Here is a 24611-nt window from a genome sequence, read left to right on the forward strand (position 1 = left end):
AATTCTGGCTACTTGCTAAGCATCCAAGTCATGCTCATGCAATCATGGGGGATGCTGCAATGGCTACAGACCAGTTTTATGTCCCCTTCATTCAGTGCTGTCATAACTTTGAACAGTCGTTTAATGAGTGGTTGTAACTAGAGGACTAGCTGGAATCTAATGTGTCCCTGTCCAAACATCTTTGTAACCCTAGAAGCTCTGATCTTTAATTTGCCTGATAACATGTACTTTGATTTCCAACAGACTGATATCCAGCAACTAATCCTCATTTAATTAGGAAACAGTCTAATATTAAGTTTTTGAATGTCAAAATGTGCCTTACAAATTTTCCCAAATGAAATTCAGGTGGGTGGAGGAACAGGTGCACATTCCTTTATTTCTTTCTTATGCTTACACATTCTTATATTTATTTAGCAAAAACCTAATGTATTTTTACAGTTTTCCCGTTCAAGCAATAATCCACGAGATGATTTGGCTACTGAAGTCTATGAAGATGAGCTCGACATGGGGAGATCTGGATCTTATCTGAATAGCAGTATCAATTCAGCATGGAGTGAGCATAGTTTGGATCCAGAAGATATTAGGGTACTTGCCAATTTAGTAAATTTAGTACATGTTATTTAAAACATCTTTACAGAAGGTCTTCAATTTTGTTTAGATAAAATTCTAAAATTAGTTCTCATAAAATCTATCATATAGTTAATTATATTCCAAATTAACTAAAACAGCATTATGTATTATATTTTTGGACTGCATAGAATACTTACTTTATAGCCACCCCCACCTTCCATGCCTTAATAGAATACAGAGACGGCATTGGTCGCCCTGGTGAATGATCTCTGGTGGGCTCAGAACAGGGGTTGCTCCTCTGCCCTAGTCCTATTAGACCTCCCAGCGGCTTTCAATACCATCGACCATGGTATCCTACTGCGGCGTCTCAGGGGGTTGGGAGTGGGAGGCACTGTTTTGCAGTGGTTCTCCTCCTACCTCCTGGTACGCTCGCAGTCGGTGTTGGCAGGGGGACAGAGATCGACCTTGAGACCTCTCATTTGTGGAGTTCCTCAGGGATCGGTTCTCTCGCCTCTCCTGTTCAACATCTATATGAAGCCACTGGGTGAGATCATTCGTGGTTTTGGGGTCGGGTATCATCAGTATGCTGATGATACCCAGCTTTTCATCTCCACCCCAAACCACCCCAGTGATGCCCTCGATGTGATGTCCCGTTGCCTGGAGGCGGTTCGGGTCTGGATGGGGAGGAACAGGCTTTGGCTCAATCCCGACAAGACTGAGTGGTTGTACGTGCCGGCATCTCGGGAAATTCAGGTTATTCCATCTTTAACCATGGGGGGTGAGGTATTACCCCCTGTAGATAGGGCTCGCAACTTGGATGTCCTCCTGGATTCACAGCTCTCCCTGGAAGATCATATAGGACCAGTGACTAGGGGGGCCTTTGCCCAGGTTCGCCTGGTGCATCAGTTGCGACCCTATCTGGACCAGGATGCCTTGCGTACAGTCACTCATGCGCTCGTGACCTCTCATTTAGACTACTGCAATGCTCTGTACATGGGACTGCCCTTGAGGACCACTCGGAAGCTTCAACTGGTGCAGAATGTGGCTGCATGAGTTGTGTTGGGGGTCTCCCGATACTCCCATGTAACACCTCTACTCCACGAGCTGTATTGGCTTCTAGTTGCCCTCCAGGTGAGATTCAAAGTGCTGGTGATGACCTATTAAGCCCTAAATGGCATGGGTCCGGATTACTTACGGGAGCACCTGCTGCCGGCATCAACTTCCCTTCGTCCAGTGCGCTCCCACAGAGAGGGCCTCCTCAGGGTGCCGTCGGTCAGAGAGTGTCGGCTGGTGGCCCCCAGGGGGAGGGGGTTCTCTGTGGGCACACCAGACCTTTGGAATCATTTACCGGTTGAGCTCCAGACGGCTCCTGACCTTCGCTCCTTCCGCCGTGACCTGAAAACTCACCTATTTGAACAAGCCGGGCTGGTCTGATGGGTTTGGGGTATTTTAATTGTAATTTTAATTAACTTTTACTGCAATTGGGCTATTCTATTTAATTCTTATCTTAACTTTTTGTATATTGTATTTTTATTGCATTTTATTGCCCTGTACCCCGCCCTGAGTCCTTCGGGAGAAGGGCGGTATAGAAATCAAATAAATAAATAAATAAATAAATGATAAATAAATAAATAAATAAATAAATAATAGAAAGAAATGAAATAATAGACAGATAGCTGCAAGTCTATGGAATAACCAATTTGATCTGCCATGGACTGAGATTTGATTGAGTTCATTTATACATTGACAATCACAAAAATCAGACTTTCACTAATGAAAAAGAGGGAGCCAAGTAGAATTCTTAATTGGAAAGCCTTAGAAACAACTTATTATCATGGAGCTAACTATCTCTCTTAGGCAAGGTTTTATGGGTCAATGAAATTTTACAGTTATTATGGGGAAGAAAGAAAAGGGTCATCCTTAAGCTTTGCCCAATGTAATGTAATGTAACATTAGTGATTGTGACTTGATGACTTGTGGGTCTGGGTTATCTCCAATTAAGGAGTTACTAATTGTGCATTGACATTCAACTCACTACTGGCTCCATTAAGTTTTTTTAAGTGTTTCAATTGCTAATCCTTCAAAAAGTTATATGAGGCCAACTTTCAATTGTCTTCACTTCTGCCAACCTAAAAATCTTAAGAACAAGTAAAAAGCACTGCATTCCCTCCAGCTGATCAATAAAGAGTTGCCAAGAATGCCGCTCAAGTAGTGTCCTATTTTGAAGCATCACCTTCCTTAAAGTATCAAAATTCTCTTTATCTCCAGTACATACAAAAGGGAAATAATTTATTAGGACCTCCTCCTAGTCTTTAAGCTAGGTGCATTTTTTGTTTGCTCCTCTCAAAATCTGAGTAATCACTATAAGAGGAAGCTCCTGGCTGCCAAGCTGCTATTCTTAGTACATCTAAAAGCTTCTTGCAGCTATAATGGCATTTCCCCCCTTTATATCGCTAACTATACGCACAAGCAAATATTAGTTGCTCATTGATATGTGGCTGGTATGAAGATAACAGGAGATAAATTATAAACAATGTCTACAGACACTCATCAGGAATAGGATGCTACAAGACCTAGGATGCAGAGTGAGCAATAGTTCTTATCATGGGCAAACAAAGTGCTCATATGTTCTGCAGGTCCACAGTAATTCAAGGGGGAAATGGCATTGGTTTTAAATAAACTGACATAGAGGCAGAAAGAAATCAGTTTGGTTCCCTGGTCCAGTTGAAGGTGTGAGATCAAAGTGGTTTAGAGTTGATTCTTAATATGTGCAAATTCATATATGAAAATGAATTCTATGCCTGTATTCAAAAGCTTCAGGATCATGATACCTGTTCTCTATAACATTTTTTCTATAAGAAAAATCATACTGTATATAAATGGGGGAACAGGCTGCACGTAATTTCTGCTGATTATCTATTCAGGAAGAGAGAATCTGAAAAAGACTGAATTTAGTTTCTCACTTCCTTTTTCTTTCAGAACAGATGATCTCCTGTATTTTGATAGGGACTGCAGAAATCCAAATGAGTTTTAAACCAAGAAAATTGATACATGGAATATGAATTAAGTTTGACACCAACTATTTATTTTATGCAAACTGATAAGTTGGTAGTGATAACTGTTGATAGCAAAAAATAACAATCTACATTATTTGTGAAACTGAGAAATTGTAAGATAATGGCTGAGAAATTGTAAGATAATGATTAGCTAAGTTACTAATTTAAGAATTCACCTGATGGTAGATTCTAGAAATCTTCAACACACATACATTCACTCACATGGGTTATAGCAATAGAACTTAGACTTATGTACCACTACAAAGTCCTTTACAGTACTCTCTGACTAGTTTACAAAGAGCATATTGCCCCCAACAATCTGGTTCCTCATTTTACTGACTTCAGAAGGATGGAAGTCTGAGTCAACCATGAACCGGTCAGGATTGAATTCCTGGATTAGTGGAATGCAGAGTTAGCCTGAAATACTGCATCCTAACCATTGCACATCCATGGAAAATTATATTTACTTTTTTACTTATTGATTTATTACAATTATTTACATGCTACTTGTTTAAATGATCCTAAGCAATTTATACCAATTGATAGATGAAGATATTTTACCCATGGATTTGTAGTTGGCTTCTCCATTTTCCATTCTAGGTTGACTTTTGCAGAATATATATGATCGTTACTCATTTTGCCTATTACTTTGCAGGATGAATTGAAAAAATTGTATGCTCAGTTGGAGATCTATAAAAGGAAAAAAATGATCACCAACAATCCACACCTCCAGAAAAAGCGATGCTCAAAAAAAGGTTTGGGTCGCTCAATCATGAGAAGAATTACTGAAATTCCTGAGACTGTCACTAGGCAATGTTCACGGGAGGAAAAAGATTTTCTGGAACATGGGAGTTCAAAAAACATTGCCATGACAAGAAAAAACCCACCAGATTCTAGTGGACACATCAAACCAAAAGAGGAATCTTTGAGAAACAGAGTTTTCTCCTTAAAAAAGTCCCACAGCACATATGACCATGTCCGAGACCCAACTGAAGAGTCAAAAGGCTTAACCACAGAAAGTGGGGAGGTTATTTCAACTGCAGAGACATCATTGTTGGATTCTCTTTCAGAAAACAAAGCAACCCAAAAACCTGCAGAAAAAACTGAAGCTGTGTCCACTGAAAATGTTCCCCTGGTGTGCAAATCTATGAGTGCTCACAATTTAAGTGCAGATAAGAAACCTCTCCATCCAAGAACATCTGTGTTACAGAAATCACTTAGTGTTATTGCCAGTGCCAAAGAGAAAACTCTGGGGTTAGCAGGGAAAACCCAAAATGAAGAAAGTGTCAAATCTCACAAGTCTCAACCAAAGAGCAAAGAGGTCAGCAAAAAATACAGCAGCTCTGAAAAGACTGACCATAAAGATTCCAATAGAAGAAATTCAACCCAAGCTGAAGAGTCAAAGAAGCCTCATAAATCTGGGATAATGAAACAACAAAAGTCCAATCTTGATGCAGGAGCTGGTAAATGCCCACTGAAGACAAGTATTGACATAGGAGAAATTTGTCCTTGGGAAATCCATGACCAGATCCCAGAGACTGGGCTTTCTGATTCTAAAATTCAAAAGCACGTCTCTATTGCTTCCTCTGACTCAGAAACTGTCCACCCTTCTCAAACAAAGGGCCAATCTCAACCTAAGACTGCTGAAGAGTATCAGATACCCCTTCAGAAGAGCACAGAAAAAGCTGACATATGTCCTTGGGAGATTCAAGAAGAACATGGGGTGGAAGAAGAAAAAAATTGCAGTCTGCAAGACATTTCTGGGACAAAAAGTGAAAATATTAATAATAAACATTATACAGAGAGCATTTGTGCTGGAGATCCCAAGGGCATGCTCCCCAAAGCAACCGTACAAACCACAGAGAAAGATTTTACCAATAAATTGGAAATCCAAACAAAACATGCATCTTCCTCTCCACAGGGGAATGCATTTCCTTCTAATCCTGCTAGATCAGCAACCAATAACTCACAGAAACTTTTAATGTCTCGTGTGGAAATCTGCCCTTGGGAATATGAGGGGCCAGAATTACCCAAAGCAGAAAAAAATACAGCTTTATCAAACGCAACCAACTTAAGCTCAAATAAAACAGAGGCACATCAAAAATAAGAAGACAGACTGTGAAAAAGAGATACCACAGAAGAAGGGAGGGGATAGGAGCAGTGGGGGTAAAAATTAGTACAACCTGCAAATTCTAAAGAAGCCTCATTTCACCAGTCGAGATGCACATAGGAACTAAGCAAACATCAATCTGTCTTTTCTTTTTTTCTTGAGTGCCAACAATGTTATCAGTGCAATTCAGGACATGAAGCCCCTTCGTGCCCCTAACAAGTTTACATTTCAGATGAGTGAAAAATATGCCTTCCTTTAGTAATTCTTTCTTTCTTTTTTGTAAAATATTATGGGATTGGCAAGAAGAATATCTTAACATTCGTTACACTAGTCCTTAAGGCTATGATTGATTTAACATGGGCAGAAATTCATTCTCTACTAAAAAAAAAACCCTCACAAAAGGCCTAGAATCAGATAAATCTTGAAACTAGCCTTCCCAAACCTGGAACTCTCCAGATGTGCTGGACTTCAATTCCATAATGCCCCTCCAAGGAAGGTAAGAGATGGTGCTGATGAGGAAATTAAGAGGGTTGCAATGTGCCCTATGATGATGAGGCAGCCTCTTTTGAATGCCTTATAGCCTTGATTGGAAGAGGCTATTTCCCATTTCCAATGTTAAAGAAACATTGCCAATCCAGTTAGCTATTATATATGAAAATAGGGAGCACTGTCCTGCTCTTTGAGACAGCAAGGTATTCAGCCTGAGTTCAAGACATCTGGAGAGCACCAGCTAGAGAAAAATCTATTTTTTTAACATCTGGAGATGTTACCCATTCCAGAAACTACATTTTTCCCCTCTCCTTAATCTCAACGGCATGGCTAACTTAATGTGTTCCCTTAATTAGATTTTTATATAATAGCTCTGTTTTTCTTATGAACATATGTATGTGGTTGTGTCTCATATTAAAGCATTCCAGTTTGTATACTGTTTGCAAATAACTTTGATATGATTATGTGACACAACACATTTATGCAATCTGCAGATATCTAAAGTTGCAGTCTAACTTTAAACCCTGTGCTAGACCTTTGTTTATTTCAACACCCACCCACCCCTGTAAGGTCTTAGCAGCTTATAAGAAAACACTTTTTGTCATGATTTATATTGGGGTTTGCTATTTTAATTGTTATTTTTAGTTATGATTTTATGCAGCAATTCAGGGTTTTTTTATACGAGATATGTTTCTTGTCTTGCATTTGCCCGTAAATGATATATACTAGCAGAAGTTATCATTTCAGATTAATCACAATCCTAATTAATTACTGCTAGATGCTTAGAAATGAGGGCACTATTCTAAAATAAATCTGGGGATAATGTTTTTGTTGTTTTTTAGAAAATTGGAAAAAAAAGTTATTTAACATTCCAAGAGTTCGACTTTAATAATTCATCCTCATGATCTTGCTTGGTGTCTTACACTATATTGATTTGAAATCATAGAGGAAATGTTGGGAGGTAGGAAAAAATACATTCTGATTAGTGTGAATAGTTTTTTTTCCTTCTTCAGTGCTGCCAAAATTCATTTTAGAGAGACTAAGTGGTTATGGCTATGCTCATTGTACTGTTAAGCTAAAGTGAGGAAGTAGAGAGTAAACACTGACATGCACTATTACTACATCACTTGTCACAAACTTGTACAGATGTGTCTTATGCATGTTTACTTTGAAATAAACCCTACTGAATTCAGTGGGGTTTACTTCCAAGTATATTAACAGATGATGCAATGTTCTCTTAATCTGCATCATTTAAATAATTCTTTATTTTAGTCACTTTATGGCACTTTTAATATTCAGGTATCTTTAATGTGAAGAGTCTACCTTATTGGCACACCCCACTTTAAGATAAGATTGCCAGGTCCTACCCTGGAGATTGTAAGTTTTGCTTGTTTAAAGCCCCCAGCCTCTTACTCTCCTGTTGTAAGGAGGAGCCCAGTTTTGCCTTATGGTATGTCGTGTAGTTTTAAGGACAAAATTCTGCTGCTGAATTTCTTTCTTGACTAAAAATAGTGCATTCAACAGTGTCCCAAGCTGAGGAAGCATCACCAGGTTTGATTCATTTAGAGTGACAGCATTGGAAAATTAAAGAATGTCTTTAAATGGAGATGGTAGAGGAATTCCTGCAAGGTGGAAGATTTTCCAGATAATATAGACAACCCATCAAGACTGCATTGCTGATTTCCACTAATTCTAGCCAAAAATTTAAAGATGCAGCTGTTGTGTTTTCAAAAACCAGTTTTACACATATGGCATTACATTTACCCCTTTCTGTTTAACTGGGGAGACACCATCTACATCAAATTCTGATGAATATCTTATTGAAATCCACCGAGGAAATCCTAGCCTATCAGGGAACAAAGATTCAGCTCCTGTTGACTAAATAATTCATGACTCTTTTCAAGCAACTGGTTTGCTCCCTCACAAAAATAATTATCAAGAGAGAGTTGTAATATTATTTTTTTAGAAATGTTATCTTTTTCTTCTTTTTCTTTGTAATGGAATGCATGATATGGCATCATTACTCTGCTAGTGCTCAGGTCCCATGAGATAATGTTATGTGATATGAGACAGTTAAATCAGTTAATGGTGCAGTGATGTTCTATCACTTGCTGTTTGCACAAAGCATTATAGAATAGAGGGGGAAAGAAGCACAGATGAGGGGAACTCTCATCCTCTTACCTGCTTCAATAAACATCGTCTCTACCATTAGGCAGAATGGGGCAGATTACTTGAGTGGCAGATCCTTGGAGTGAGCCACATTATCTGCCCTGCTTTCTTTCAACTGATTTCTTGCCTTCAGGTGTGAAGATGCTGTCCCATCACCAGAGCTGAAGGTGGAGTCAGCTGCCAGTTATTCAGTGTTGCTACATGGAATGAGAAGAGTTCATATTATCCTTCATTCAAGTATCAGTGACTGGTTTGCCTATGACTCAAGTCTTGATTTGCATCTCTTAAAGCAACAGTCATGATGATTCCCCCATTCACATCATATGAAATAATAATAAAATCTATGCAGTGAATGTAACTTTTAAGCTGCATCTCATTAATCCTCTCTTTATTAAGGAGAATGATCTGAAAGCATATGATGCAGTACCACTGCTGAAGCTAAGCAGTTCAACCTTTGGACACATCATGGATGGGAGATGGCCAGAAACAATTGGCAACCCCCACTTGGCTCTGGCATAAAAATGTGCATACTGTATTCAATATGTATTATTTCATTTATATTGATGAGAAGGTAAAGCTGATCATGTAAACAGATCTGTTACTAATTTCTAGCTAATTAACATTTTGAGTTGAAATGAATGTTATCTCAAGAATAAATTATGCATCAGCCAGGCAAAGATAAGCCACAGTGCAAGATTGTGTGAAGAATAGTCCACACTTATACAATTACTGATTACACATAAGAGAATAGTTATTTATGTATTTATACAGAAAATCATATTCTGTTTTGGACAGCAAAAGGACTAAAAGCCATATCATGTGATACTTTGGTTATAAATGAAACCCTAACTATAGAATCAAATTTAGATAGATGCTTGATACTCCCAATGATTTTAACTTCTGTTGTATAACTGGAATATTCTATATGTGCTCATGTGAATTGAAGAGGGATAATCATTTGTGGCATAATACCCTGGGTATTATTGGCCAATAAGTTACATAATTCCTAACCTCCGCCCATGTTGGATGAGAGTTGGAATTCAACAACTGGAGCAAGAAATAATTTCTAGCCTTGCCAAAGAACAAGCTAGCGGCAAATATTATAAAAAAAACCATTCATTTCAAAGGGAGTTAATTTAAACAAAATCATTTGGTCTGTGAAGCTCCAACTGCAATTTAAACTTCAACATCAGAAGCAGATTGGAATTTCTGAACTGTATAGTCAATTGTGTTATTCATTACTACAAATGGTTGCCCATAACCTCCATGTGAGCCCATTCTCTCCTCCCATTCATTTGATTTTAGAGTGGTGTGGGGAGTAATATGCTTATTAGGGCTATATGAGAGAATGCACTTTAATTATTTTTCCATACAGTTCTGATAGAACTTTTAAAAATTCCAGGGAATCAATTCAGGGAAATATAGTCTACAATTTGGCTAAAAGATCATAAAACCTCAAAAGTCTGGCTTTTCCTTACAAACTCTCACCCCTCAGCCTGAATATAGTACACTCAACTCATTATAATAAATAATTTGCAGATATTGTTTTGAACAAAAGGTTTTTCCTATGAGCTATCAAGTACCGGTCTCAGTGAGTAACAGGACAACAAGGAATTAATATGTGAGTCATGATTAAGAATGAGCAGGGGATAAGAGAAAAGCACATTTTAGTCTACATCAGCTTCCCACAATCTAATGCCTTCCAGCTATGTTGGCTCACAAGCATATCCAATGACCATATTGGGTTAGAGGTTGTATTCCAAGATACCTGGAGGGAATCCATTTTCTGGGCGCTGATTGCTCTATGTAAGACTGGTGAAAAGTTCAAAGTCACAGCCACAACTACTCTAAGACCAGAGAACAAATTCACAAGAAGAAATGTTCAGAAATATTGAGGTGGAGAGATCTTCATAATAGTGCAATTTAACTTGCCTTCAGGAGTGTGTATATTTTGCCTTTCAAAACTACCTGGAGCTTTTTTAAAAAATGAAATAGTATTTTTCTTAATTTAAAAAATATGTTATAAAATAGGCACATGTAGACTTTCTGAAAAGTAAAAGATAACATGAACGTGAAATATATCGTATAGGAAAATATAAGTTCAAGAATCCAAATGAAATCTTCTGAAAATAAGCAGTTTAATAGGTAGGAGGAAATACTTTTTCTTTAATTGTAATAAAAATCAACTTTCTCAGCAGGAACAAATTACTTAAGGAAACTAAATAATATGACTATTTCCTAATTTTTCCAGAGTTGTAAAGAAAAGCATGGTTTCTATCAAGGGTATCTGCAGAGGAACAAATGTGTGTCATGATATTATTTGCATTGTTGTAGCTTGTAGCTTGTAGTACAAATCTATAGGTACTACCAGGTTGATGGGACTAGCTTAATATTGTGCCTATGTGAAAAGCTAATTGAATGTTAAGGACCTCTTAATACATTACTGTTTGCTAACATGAATGTTATAGTTTACATTTGATTCTCAATGTGTTTTAGCACTGAGACAGACTAGCAATTATGAAGATTGAGACATATACCAAACAATCATGAGAACATTATCTTCATTTTGAAATTCTGTTGCTTCTGTTTTTTTATTCTATGCCCCATTTCTCTATTACAATTATAATTTCTAAAATTGCAACCAGATTTTAAGCAAGATTGTTTTCCTCAATTTGGCAACCTTATATTTTTTTCCTTAATATTTTTATTTGCAAATATTTTCCTTAATATTTGCACCAATGCACCTAGTACAATCTTGACATGATTCCCTATGATTGTGCACTGCACTAAAGTAAACATGGTTACGTTTGATTGCATTGAGATTCCTTGATATGTAATATGCTGCTAATATCAGTATGTATTCTTTGTTACAGATAAAACAGTGTATAAATTGAACCTACTTACATATGAATGCCCAACCATATCATGTTTGCTTTTAGTTTTATTGATTCTTAAATCCAGCAATCACTTCGAGATCATTTGATTTTAAAGTGGCTTATAAATGTACTTATGTGGCTTATCAATGCATTGAAGATATCAAGGAATCAATGATTGTTGAAGCAAGTAAAATATGTATATTTCTCTCTTAGATTCCAAAATAATAGTGTTAGATATAATAGAGTTCTTAATTAATAAGCTGTATTTTGAAACAAGACAAATAAATTAAGAAATCTAGAATTTAAATACAATTTTAAACTATTCTTTCTTGCTTCTGCCCATTTTTTTTTATTTAGAGACTGGCCAATTACTGAAGCCCAGCCAATAACACTTGTATTCAGTTCTTGATTCAGAATAATTTCATGGGAGGGATAGTTTTAAAAGGATTGTCACTGTCAAAGGCAAAGGCTACTGATATTGACATTGGTCCTATAGGTGCCATGGAAGATAGCAAATGACTCTGTGATGGCAAATAGACTTTCAATACCTGCATGTCTTAATTAATGTCTTGATTTGTGACCTTTCAAGGAAATACTAATATTAGTATTTAATTTCATTAAATTAAATATCACTTGAAAGTCATGACAAGCTGTTGCTTCTTAACTGTTCTAGTTTGTTCTACTTACATAAAAGTTAGGCTGCAAGTCACAGTACAAAGGAACTCAAGGGCAGATTTTGATATGCCTATTCGTCTTCTGCCACTTAAATAAGTTTGTGCCACTTTAATCAAACCATCTGTTAGCATGGGATTGGTTCACTTAAACTGACTGAGGAAATCTCTGAAAAATGAAATACTGTGTCACGTGATCATTGTGATGCAACTATGAATACTTAAATGTATAAGTACATTAGAAAGCAAAAGAAAATCAAACTTCACAGACTTAATACTATTGTGCATTGTTACAAGCCTATTAGAAGCATTGATATCTTCTGGCAACCCTAAATTATCCTACTCAATAACCCACAACCCAGATTCTTCTCCACCAGCATCTATTAGTTAGTGGCTTAGTTGTTTCCCTACTCACCGAACTCTCTGGAGTTTCATAGATCTTCTGCCAGGGCAGATACAACTCTGGAGACAAGGTGTTTTTCAGCTGATTTGTACAGACCACATATAATCATTTATTACATTTGCTAAGTTGCCTTTCTGAAAATGCATGAGCAGACTGCATTTCTTGTTTTAAAGACATGGTTTCTAGAGTCATAGATTTATATCAATCTCATTAGACCTGTATATTTTATGCAAGAGGTACATGATTTAAAGTAGAAAAGTAAGTTTTCCATTGTCTGCTTTGGTGTCATTATGAACCTAAAAAACAAATATTGATTTTATATTTGCTGTTCTCCTTCACTTCTTTGCATGCACAGATAGGCATGATGACAGATAGGCCTGAGAAAACACTGCCTTTTGACTTTGACTATTGTAGCTACTAAGAATTGTAGATTAAGTAAAGCTGTATGTCTGTTCACTTTAGTCTGTGGTACTTCTGAAAAAAAGTTATCTAGTAATTAACAGCATCCACTATGTACTATTTGATAGATTTATGTAGTAATGTATCCCAGCATGTAAATATAATGTCTCTGCAATAAAACACATTTATATGAAAAGAAAGAGGCTGTGGTAGCTTTTTTTTCATTGCCATGATGCACTGGAGGAATTGAACATACAGTCTATGTGAACAATGAGTTTTATTGATTATTTCTGTTTACTAAATAACTTTTACATGTTTGTATCATATAGAAATATATAGGTATATAAGTGTATATGTATATATGTGTGTGTATGATGCAAACATTAAAAATTATTTACTAAACAGAGATGAGAGAGAGAGAGAGAGAGAGAGAGCGAGAGAGAGAGAGAGAGAGAGAGAGAGAGAGAGAGAGCGCTGAAATCTGGAGTCTACTAGATAGTTCTATTCAGCAATTATATATTAATGACATCTGACCAAGCTTAACAAGGTTTTTAAAAATGTGGTAATCCACTTAAAGACTCACTTGTAGCTATGAAAAGTCCATTGCATGTGACCCAAAGCACTAATTTTTTAGAGCCTCTGTTTACTGTATACCAATTTTACTAAGTTCTCTATGCCTTTGAATTGAGTTGGTCCACACATCTTAAAGTTGCCAAATTTGAAAAATGGTGCTCTACAAAATATTTTTGGGATGCCTTAGGGATTAGCAATGGGAGGGTATTCCATTCTCCTACTATCTATTCCTCACCAGATAGACACAATTGGATTTCACCCAGGTGTGAATCATAGTTGCCATTTTGTATCATATTATTATGATAATTCTAAAATTATCCATGTTTTTAATTGAAGTATCTATTCATGTAGGATTTTAATTCATTCCAGACTTTCCAAAATGTGCCTTTTTTTCCTCTACAGACGCTTTGTGCTAGATTGCAGTTTGTTGCCAAGGGAGTTAATGAGAAAAAGAGAAAATCCAATGTAAATCCTCTAGAACATGAAAAGACTTTGATCATTAATTATGCAAAAACCACAGCTAAATTCATTTTCTTTGTACTAAAAATAATTCAAAAGTGTAAAAATGTTTTGTGCCACTTCCCAAGTCACCAAGCATTCTGCAAATCACCTTGAATATTTTTGTGAATCCCCAAACATATTCAGGCTGAGCATGGAACATACGACTTAAAAATCAAATATCTACCCTGATATTTTCTGTGGATTATCCTTTTCACCTAAATACATGTGGTTCCAGTCTACTAACTATATATGTATATATTGCTACAGGGCAGCACATATTTCAGTAATTCCCTGGGAAGGCAACAATTTGTGAAAATCTAGTATAAAGACTGTGTAAGTCTCCCAACTCTCTAGGTTTTATTTGTAGTTTAACTTTATGATTCATAACTCAATAATCTTCCACACATCCAATCTGACTACTGGATCAGTTCATTCTTTAACAAACTCAGACCTTTTCAAATGTAGTTAGTAGCTGTTAGAATACAGGACAGAGTCATTTTTTATCCATAGCAGTTCCTTCTGCTGTCTTATCTTGATTCTGATTAAGCCATGCCTAGAAAATGAACAGTGCTTCAAAGTGGCAGAGATGTTTCATTCATTAATAGAGGAGCTGAACAGGAAAATTACTTGATTTGCTGAAGAAAACTCTGACACCATGAACAATCATATGGAATATTGAACCATGTATCTATAAAACATGATGAGACATATAGGCAGCTTCTGCTGTCCTTCATTGGTCCCATCCACATTATGATTGGTAGAACAAATGTAAAGTTGGGTTTTGAGTAAAAGTGTGTACTAACAGATTTATTAGCATTACACTTTTATCAAATCAAATTGTCTTTCAAGTGAAGTATGACTTAAAATGACTACTAGTTAGTCTTTGGGATAAAATAGAACAGGGGATCCTATCTGGAAGGTAGGAAGGAAGAGTAAAATACACCAAAAAAGGACCAAATGACAGTCTGTGTTACACAGTGGCTAATCTGATATACTGATAATCTGTGTAACAAATAGGCGCATTTAAAAGCTTCAAGTGCAACCAGAGAGATAAAAACAGTGCCTGCTATCACGTCTGAAAGCAAAACATTTTATAATGTTTTGTATTACTTCCTTTAATTAATTCTGAATCTCTCTGCCATTTACTGGTTTTGATTTTGGGGGTGGGTTTCTTTTTTATGTCTCAAACCATTTTGTTTCATTGTGGGGCATGAGTATATCAGAGTATAGGTGCAATTTAGCATTGTGACTCATCTTTTCCTTTTCCTCCGCTGAAGATGATTTGTGGAGTACCTGTGGAGTAAGACTACAGCCACAGCTTTGCCTAACGTCTTTAATTGCCACTGACGTTTTGGACCTTGAGCTCTTTAGAATTAAGGAGTTGGGAAATTATTGTGTTAAGTATTGGTCAACATCACTAAGCTAAAAAGAACCCAGTGTTCTTTTGAGTAGCCACTCTTTTTTTTATTAAAGGAACGCCTCTGGCTTCCTGATGATCTTGAGAGGCCTCTGAAGAACTTTTTTTCTACACCATTTCTAACATGGCAGTCACAATTTATACATTTATACATTTCAAGTGCAGTCACACTGCAGACTTAAAGAAAAGCATTTTTACATGGACAGTTTAATTTAATTCAATTTCTACTGACTTTTAGCACTGAATTTGCCTTTATTAGTGCAGTCACATACTAGGTTGATTTTTTTTTTACTGCTTTCACTGAGATTTCCACCCGTATTCAAAGACCCCTCTCCTTTTCCTCTTCTTACTGCCAGCTGAGAGTCCATTAATGTATATGTGAAGTTTGGATTTTTAGAGCAGCAACTCATTCAGAATTGCTTTTTGCTATTTAACACTTCATTTACCCACTCTGGAGAGATCCTTTTGGTGCTCTTCGTCATGCCTTTTTGATTTTATTACTTTGAACAGATATCGTTTCTTCATTTCTTACCCCTACTTCCAAATCATAAAAAAACCCAAAACACCAAGGAGTACCTTTGGCTGATCATGAGTCATTTACAATAAATAGGCTCAGATCTAGTTAGTTCTTTTGACATTAGACCATCAAAATTTCAGAGACTGGAATAAGCTTTTTAAAAGCAAGACAAAAGAAAAAATGTAATGTCAAAATCCTTGAAGAGAATAATGGCAATCCCTTCAATATTGCTCTCAAGAACAGGATGTGATTCCACGTAGCCACCAAGAGACAAAAATGATCTGCCTGATGCTACCACTGATCTCTGGGAGAGTTCAGATAGCAAGTGCAAGAGAAGAGGTGGCAGTAAAAAAAATGATAAAAGAAATTTACAAAGGGGATTGGGATAAAGAAAAAAGTTTGGGTATCTACCATCAGCAGATAGTCCGAATCAATTCAAAAAATATAATTGTATATATACACTATAGCAGGGGTGTCAAACTCAATTTCATTGAGGGCCGCATCAGCACTGCGGTTGCCCTCAGGGGGCCGGGTGGGTGTGGCCTGGGTGGGCGTGGCCTACTGGGTGGGTGTGGCTAAAGTGCGTATGGCCTACTGCGTGGGCATGGCCAGCTCTATATCGTTCGCATCAAGGGTACCTATGGGGGCCTGGGCAGGAGTGGGACAGATCTGAGGGTCTCTGGCAGGAGGAGGGTCTCTGGGCCAGGGCTAGGGCAGTGGGGGCTGTTCCCTCACTGTTTCCAGGATGGCTTCGCGGGCCACATGAAACCACTTCACGGGCCGGATCTGGACCCCGGGCCTTGTGTTTGACATGTCTGCACTATAGAAAAGAAATAAATAGGTATCTGCTTTTTGTGACCTTAGCACTTACCAGGAGAATGACAAAACCATGGCTGGGCAATTCTGGGAGTTATAGTCCACACACTGTAAAGTTGCCAAAGTTGAGAAACTCTATTCTAGAGCATTTTTAAAAAAGTGATACTATGTTCTTTAGGCTATTTTTGTTATAAATAGGGAAAGATCTGAGTGATAGAGCTCCATCTAGTGGATTGGCTGGAGATTCAAGAGAAATATTACCTCCAGTCCTGATGTTACTGATTCTCTGCTTCAACCAACAAATTGTCTTCATTTTTTCAAGCATAAATCAGTTACAACAAAGTACATTGCTGTAGGAAGAGTAACAACTGACTGGATTTAAAGTTGTATATCAGCCAAATTTATGTATTAGTCTGTGTCAAAAGGAACAGTCATTCAAACACTGCTCTGAATCCAAATTCTTGTGGAAGAAGAGTTAATTTAACTTTTAAGCCACTCTCTAAAAACAAATCATACAATTATAGACTTGAGTAGTACCACAAGGATCATTTTGTGCCCAATCCTCTGCAATGTATTAGGAAAATAATTAAAACCATTCATGAAATCCAGTCATCCTCTTATTAAAAATGTTAACAGATGAAGAACTCACACCTTCCACAGTATACTTCCACTACTGTACAGATCCTACCATTAGAAAGTTGGTCTCTGTATTCAAACAAAATCTTTATTTGTTATTTCAGGTCCTGGTTATTCCTGTGGTTATGGAAAATATTTGTTGGCTGTAACTTCCCTTTATGTATCCAAAAATGCCTATTGTGGCTCTCCTCTTTTTCAGAGTGAAAGTCCAAAGTTTTTTCAGCCTATCTGCAGAAGCCTCATCATTAAATTCCTATGCCATCTTCATTTTTCTCTTCTGAGAAACCTTCTTCCGAATATTTTTTTACAAATACATAACTGGTAAGGCTTGAATTGTCAATTCAAAAAGGAGCTTAAAATACTTGCAGTAAAAACATTTTTGGAATCTTTCCTTCCTCTTCGAAAATGATAGCCTGATTGTTAATTTAATTAAATACTCATACACACAGTATGTACCCTGCTTTCAGGACAAGTAATATGCTGCAAAGCATCCAAAATGTACTATGAAATTGTAAGCCCAAAATAATTTTACAAAACATCATGTAAGGAAAAAAGAGGCATTCTTAAAATTACATCAGTATCATTCAATGTATCTCTCTACATCTTTCTGTGTTTGCCAACCTTGATTCCTTTATGTACTTCATACACTGCTTTTTGTGAAATGTTGACAATTTTTTAAAAATAGAGTGACTCTACTGGGGAAGGTGAACATTTGAATTCTGCCTGCTTTGTGATATAAAGAAATCCTAAAATAGGACCTGTTGGGGATGCTCTCACAACACAAATTCTCTGACAATGTTGCCCATGAGTCTAAAAAATAATTCTGGTTCAGGAACAGAGAAAGAATACTAATACAATACATGCTACAGTATTTTGCATCAATGGAGCTGGATTGGCAGCATTTCATGAAAATATTGTGATGTTAATATATAAGTATACCAAAAATAGATATTGTTTATAAGAATTTTTTTAAGTTGGCCAGTACCTTTCTTCTAGCTTTTTATTCCAGTAGCTATCTACATGATGCCAGCTATCATTTCCTAGGAACAAGATATTTATAAATAGATATGTGTGCTGGCTGTAGATTATTTTTTTTAAAAAAAACACACTGCACACTGCTTGTAATAGAAATAGAGATGTGGAGAAAATTCCATCATTGACTGATGGCTTTAAGCAAGTGTAAATTCACTTCTGGTACTGCAGTGACTCCTAGTGTGCAATATAAAAAACAGTCAAATGAAGACAAATATACCTGTCCCAGGATAATGTTGAAGGATCTAATGTAGGTCAGTCCCCTGGATTAGAGATTTAGTCTTCGAAGCTTTTGGACACATGCTGGAGGCCATCCTCAGGGAATGTGTGCTTTGGGCTATTCTATGAATAGCATTTATGTGATGATACCTGGTTGTGTGTGGCTTTTGAGTTATTGGTTGGAGTGCTGTTGGCTAGTTAGTAAGTCATTGACTGTTGTTTCTTTGTGCTACCTGATAAGCTGATGGTAAATCAGCATCCTGTTGTAAGTCAACATGCAGACAGGCAAGCACCACATAAATACTACATATAGAATAGAATACTATTCTATACGTAACCCAAAGCACACAGTTCCGTGAGGATGGGGTCCAGCATGAGTCCCAAAACTTGGAAGACTAAACTTCTCATCCTGGTGACTGATCCAGATTGGATCCTTCAGAAAATCACAGAGGGAGAATGTACGTTGATCTGATGTCCCTGTAGAATTTGCAACACAGGACATGTGAGATATCTTCGGGCTTCCCGATTTACCACATGTACACATTCGCTCAGCTATTGGGTTTTTATCATATCTGCCCTGCAAGAGTGCTGAGGGGAGGAAATTACGTCTGGTTCTAAAATTGCTATTCTATTCTTAGGAAAAGGCAAGTCTTTCAGATATCTTGTTGGTTCCCACATACCCCATTTAATCAGATTTCTGCTGTGGAGAGATATCCTGTTCTAGCTGGAACTCCATGTCCCTTATTTTACTTACTTGGCTTGATCGTAGGAATATTAAAATATTTTAATATTAAATATTAAAAACTGGGGAGAGTATTGGCATTTTGTGTTGTGCTAAGTTAGGAGGAAAGATAAGAGGATGGAAGTCTGGGTTGTGTAGAAGGTCAATCAGGGAATTAATGTAAAGATTGAAAAGGGAAGGGGCCAAGATACATCCCGGCATACTCCTTTTTGTTCACTTATTGAATCAGATAAAGTTCCTTGAGGATTACACCTCACTTTTAAGATGGAGTTAGAATTATAACTTTTGTATGAAATACAGGAGGTGTTTATTGATAGTAGTACTTTTTAATTTATCCCAGAGGGTACTTCTGGATATTGAATCAAAGGTCTGTTTAAAGTCAAGGAAGGCCACAAAAAGAGAAGATTTTTTATATGTATATTTTAATACAAGGTGGTGGAGTACCAAAATATGGTCAATTGTTGATTTTCCTTCCCTGAATCTAGCTTGTTCATCTTTAAATATGCCCTCTGAGATTATCCAGTCTTGAAGTGTGTGGTTTAAGTGCTTAGCATACAACTTGCTAACAACATTCAGTAAACTAATGGGCCTGTAGTTATATGGATTGTTTTATTGCCCTTTTTATAGATTAGTACAATAATTGCCATTCCCCAATCTCTTGGCATACAACCAGTCAGATCTATAAATGTAAAAAGAGCTGCTATAAGGGTTGTCCACCAGCTAGGGTTCTTTTCAATTATTTCTGGTAGAACATAATCAGCACCAAGAGCCTGATTAACCTTAAGGGATGTGATCAGCTGGGATACTTCTTGTGGCTTAAGTGGAGGCCAGTAAGGGGCTGGATCCAAATTAATCTGGCTCTCATTTATTTCATGAGCAGAATCCATATATAACTCTCTAAAGTATTCCTTCCAGATGTGGTACTTGGTTAGTTGGAAGAGGGAGTGATTTTCTCAGTCCTCTAGTGATATTCCAAAAAAGAGATGTATCTTTCAACCTAACTGATTGGATTAATTTGTACCAGGACTCCTTCAATGCCACACTTTTCTTTTCTTTTCTTTTCTTTTCTTTTCTTTTCTTTTCTTTTCTTTTCTTTTCTTTTCTTTTCTTTTCTTTCCTTTCCTTTTCTTTTTTCTTAGGACCTTATATTGTACCTCCAAACATCTTAAGTAGTGAATTTGATCCTCAGAAGGAAAGTTTTTACTTTTTCTATACTTCTTATTATATGCCCTTTTTAATTGTACACAGGCCTGATCATACCATTTTCTATTCTTTATAACCTGCTTTTTGGAATGAGGCTGTGTTCCATTGGCAAGAACTGATTTCAGATTGGCAATTAAGGTTTCAAAACCATCTAGATATGATCCTTGAGATTTACTTTCTAGGAGATGTACATACAGTTCTAGAGTTTCAGAGGCTTACATGCATTTAGTCACTTCAATTGTGTTTTTCTCAGTCCATGTAATTCTCACTTGGGTATTATACAGTAGTGGGATTCAGCCAGTTCACACCAGTTCGACAGAACCAATAGCTAATTTTTTGTTTGTTGATGTTGTTGTTAGTTGCGAAGTTGTGTCCGACCCATCGGGACTCCATGGACAATGTTCCTCCAGGCCTTTCTGTCCTCTACCATCTTCTGGAGTCCATTTAGGCTCACTCCTACTGCTTCACTGACTCCATCCAGCCACCGCATTCTCTGTCGTCCTCTTCTTCTCTTGCCCTCAACCTTTCCCAGCATTAGGCTCTTCTCCAGTAAGTCCTTCCTTCTCATTAGGTGGCCAAAGTATTTGAGTTTCAACTTCAGGATCTGGCCTTCTAAAGAGCAGTCAGGGTTGATCTCCTCTAGGACTGACTGGTTTGATCGCCTTGCAGTCCGAGGGACTTGCAGGAGTCTTCTCCAGCACCATAGTTCAAAGGCCTCAATTCTTTGGCACTCAGCCTTTTTTATGGTCCAATTTTCACAGCCATACATTGCAACTGGAAAGACCATAGCCTTGACTATACGCACTTTTGTTGGCAGGGTGATGTCTCTGCTTTTTAGTGTGCTGTCTAGATTTGCCATGGCTTTCCTCCCGAGGAGCAAGTGTCTTTTAATTTCTTGGCTGCAGACCCCATCTGCGGTAATCTTGGAGCCCAGGAAAATAAAATCTGTCACTACCTCCATTTCTATTTGCCAGGAATTGAGAGGGCCGGATGCCATGATCTTGGTTTTCTTAATGTTAAGTTTCAACCCAACTTTTGCACTCTCCTTCTTCACTCACAACAAGAGACTCTTTAGTTCCTCTTCACTTTCTGCCATTAGAGTGGTATCATCTGCATATCTTAGGTTGTTGATATTTCTCCCGGCAATCTTAATTCCAACTTTTGATTCATCTAGCCCTGCCTTTCTCATGATGTGCTCTGCATATAAGTTAAACAGGCAGGGTGACAGTATACAGCCTTGCCGGACTCCTTTCCCAATTTTGAACCAATCAGTGGTTCCGTGTCCAGTTCTCACTGTTGCTTCTTGACCCACATATAGGTTTAAGATAGATAGTCTGGTACTCCCATTTCTTTAAGAACTTGCCACAGTTTGTTGTGATCCACACAATCAAATGCTTTAGCAATGAAACAGAAGTAGATGTTTTTCTGGAACTCCCTAGCTTTCTCCATGATCCAGCGTATGTTGGCAATTTGATCTCTAGTTCCTCTGCCTCTTCGAAATCCTGCCTGTACTTCTGGTAGTTCTCGATCCACATACTGCTGGAGTCTGCTTGTAGGATTTTAAGCGTAACTTTACTAGCATGTGAAATGAATGCAAAGGTGCGATAGTTTGAACATTCTTTGGCACTGCCTTTCTTTGGAATTGGAATGTAAACTGATCTTTTCCAATCCTGTGGCCATTGTTGAGTTTTCTAAATTTGGTGGCAAATTGAGTGTAGCACTTTTACTGCATCGTCTTTTAAGATTTTGAATAGTTCAGCTGGAATACTGTCACCTCCACTAGCTTTGTTTTTGTTCAGCTTTCCTAAGGCCCATTTCACTTTCCATTCTAGGATGTCTGGCTCGAGGTCAGTGACCACCTCATTGTGGTTATCAGGGATGTTAAGCTCATTTTTGTATAGTTCTTCTGTGTAGTTTTGCCATCCCTTCTTAATCTCTTCTGCCTCCTTTATCATGCCCATTTTTGAATGAAACGCTCCCTTCATCTCTCCAATTTTCTTGAAGAGATCTCTAGTCCTCCCTATTCTATTGTTTTCTTCTATTTCTTTGCACTGTTCATTTAAGAAGGCATTCTTATCTCTTCTAGCTATTCTCTGGAATTCTGCATTCAACAGGGTGTATCTTTTTCATTCTCCCTTGCCTTTCACTTTCCTCCTGTCCTCAGCTATTTGTAAAGCTTCCTCAGACAGCCATTTTGCTTTCTTGCATTTCTTTTTCTTTGGGATGGTTTTAGTTGCTACTTCTTGTACAATGTTGCGAACCTCCGTCCATAGTTCTTCAGGCACTCTGTTTATCAGATCTAATTCTTTAAATCTACTTGTCACCTCTATTGTATATTCAACAGGGATATGATTTAGTTCATACCTGAGTGGCCTAGTGCTTTTCCCTACTTTCTTCAGTTTAAGCCTAAATTTTGCAACGAGAAGCTAGTGGTCTTGTTTTTACTGACTGTATAGAGCTTCTCCATCTTTGGCTGCAGAGCATATAGTCAATCTGATTTCTGTGTTGACCGTCTGGTGATGTCCATGTGTAGAGCCATCTCTTGGGTTGTTGGAAAAGAGTGTTTGCTATGACCATCGTATTCTCTTGACAAAATTCTATCAGCCTGTGCCCTGCTTCATTTTGTATTCCAAGGCCAAACTTGTCTGTTGTTCTGGTTATCTTTTGGCTTCCTACTTTAGCATTCCAATCCCCCATGATGATAAGGACATCATTTTTTGGTGTTAGTTCTATAAGGTGCTGTAGGGATTCATAGAAGCAGTCAATTTCATTCTCTTCAGCACTGGTGATTGGAGCATAGATTTGGACTACTGTGGTAATGAATGGTTTGCCTTGGACTCGAAGTGAGATCATTATGTCATTTTGGGGATTATATCCCAGTATTGCTTTTCCTACTATTTTATTGACTATGAAGGCTACTCCATTTCTTCTGAGGGATTCTTGCCCGCAGTAGTATACCTGATGATCATCTGAATTAAATTCACCCATTCCTGTCCATTTTAGTTTGCTGATACCTAAGATGTCGATGTTCAGTCTTGTCATCTCTTGTTTGACCACGTCCAGCTTTCCTTGATTCATGGATCTTACATTCCAGGTTCCTATGGAGAAAAAATATTTACAGCATCGGACTTTCCTTTTACCACCAGACATATCCACAGCTGAGCATCCTTTTGGCTTTGGCCCAGTCGCTTCATTCTTTCTGGCGCTACTAGTACTAGCCCTCTGCTCTTCCCCAGTAGCATATTGGACGCCTTCCGACCTGAGGGGCTCATCTTCCAGCATCATATCCTTTTTCCTTTTGGTACTGTCCATGGGGTTTTCATGATACTGGAGATACTGGAGTGGGTTGCCATTTCCTTCTCCAGTGGATCACGTTTTGTCAGAACTCTCTGCTATGACCTGCCCATCTTGGGTGGCCCTGCACGGCATAGCTCATAGCTTCATTGAATTAACCAAGCCCCTTCACCATGACAAGGCAGTAATCCATGAAGGGGATGTTTTTGTTACCCAGGCCCAAAATGGACTTCCAGAAGTGGCATCCACACAGAGAACCAGTTGTTCGCATATTTGAATCCCACCACTGATATTATAGTTATCAAGCCTTGGTGGATAGTTTGAGTTAGCTCTTAGAAATTCCTAGTGGGATGTAAAAAAAAATTCAAAAGGTTACATGCTACTCTCAAGTATTCAACTATAGATTTTTTTCCTACAGCCCAATAGATGTATTCTACTAGGTGGTCCCCCACTTATGGAACCATTAAGGATACATAGGTCCAGATGTGCAATCATCTGTCTTGCACATAGACCTGCCCTGTTAGCTTGTAGGTCTTTAAATTCTCAAGATTATAAGGGTTCATCAAAATGGATCTTAAATTGATTTGTGTGTGATCATTTGGTGCCATCCTAGCATTAAAATCCCCGTCTATAATTATTGCATCTGTAGGATATTTTTTTACATGCTCCCAAATATTATTTTAATATATTTTATTGATTTTTACAATAACAGTCTTTAGTACTTGGTAAACAAGATGTTGTCTGGGTTCATGTAGTTAACAACAATCAATAATATTTAATTTCTATGATTTCATAATCAGCATACTAGCTAGAAATACCTTTCCTTGATCTTCTCTTCTTTCAATAATATTCTCCTTTTACCAACATTGAACAAATATGGTTTTTAGTATTTTCAATACATATAAAGTTGAATATATA

The 24611-nt window shown here is 37.5% G+C and overlaps 1 protein-coding gene across 1 annotated transcript in view; it reads left to right on the forward strand.

The window, feature by feature from the left end:
• The window catches only part of GPR158 (G protein-coupled receptor 158), a gene marked incomplete at both ends in the record, with an annotated part of 172116 nt that extends 166383 nt beyond the window's left edge, over positions 1-5733 (forward strand). The window contains 3 exon segments of the mRNA XM_083378725.1: positions 362-431; positions 434-585; positions 4282-5733. Of these exon segments, the coding sequence (XP_083234851.1) occupies positions 362-431; positions 434-585; positions 4282-5733 (1674 nt within the window).
• Positions 5734-24611: the final 18878 nt, after the last annotated feature.

The sequence above is a fragment of the Vipera ursinii genome (assembly GCF_947247035.1).
Source record: "Vipera ursinii genome assembly, chromosome: Z".
NCBI classification, from domain to species: domain Eukaryota; kingdom Metazoa; phylum Chordata; class Lepidosauria; order Squamata; family Viperidae; genus Vipera; species Vipera ursinii.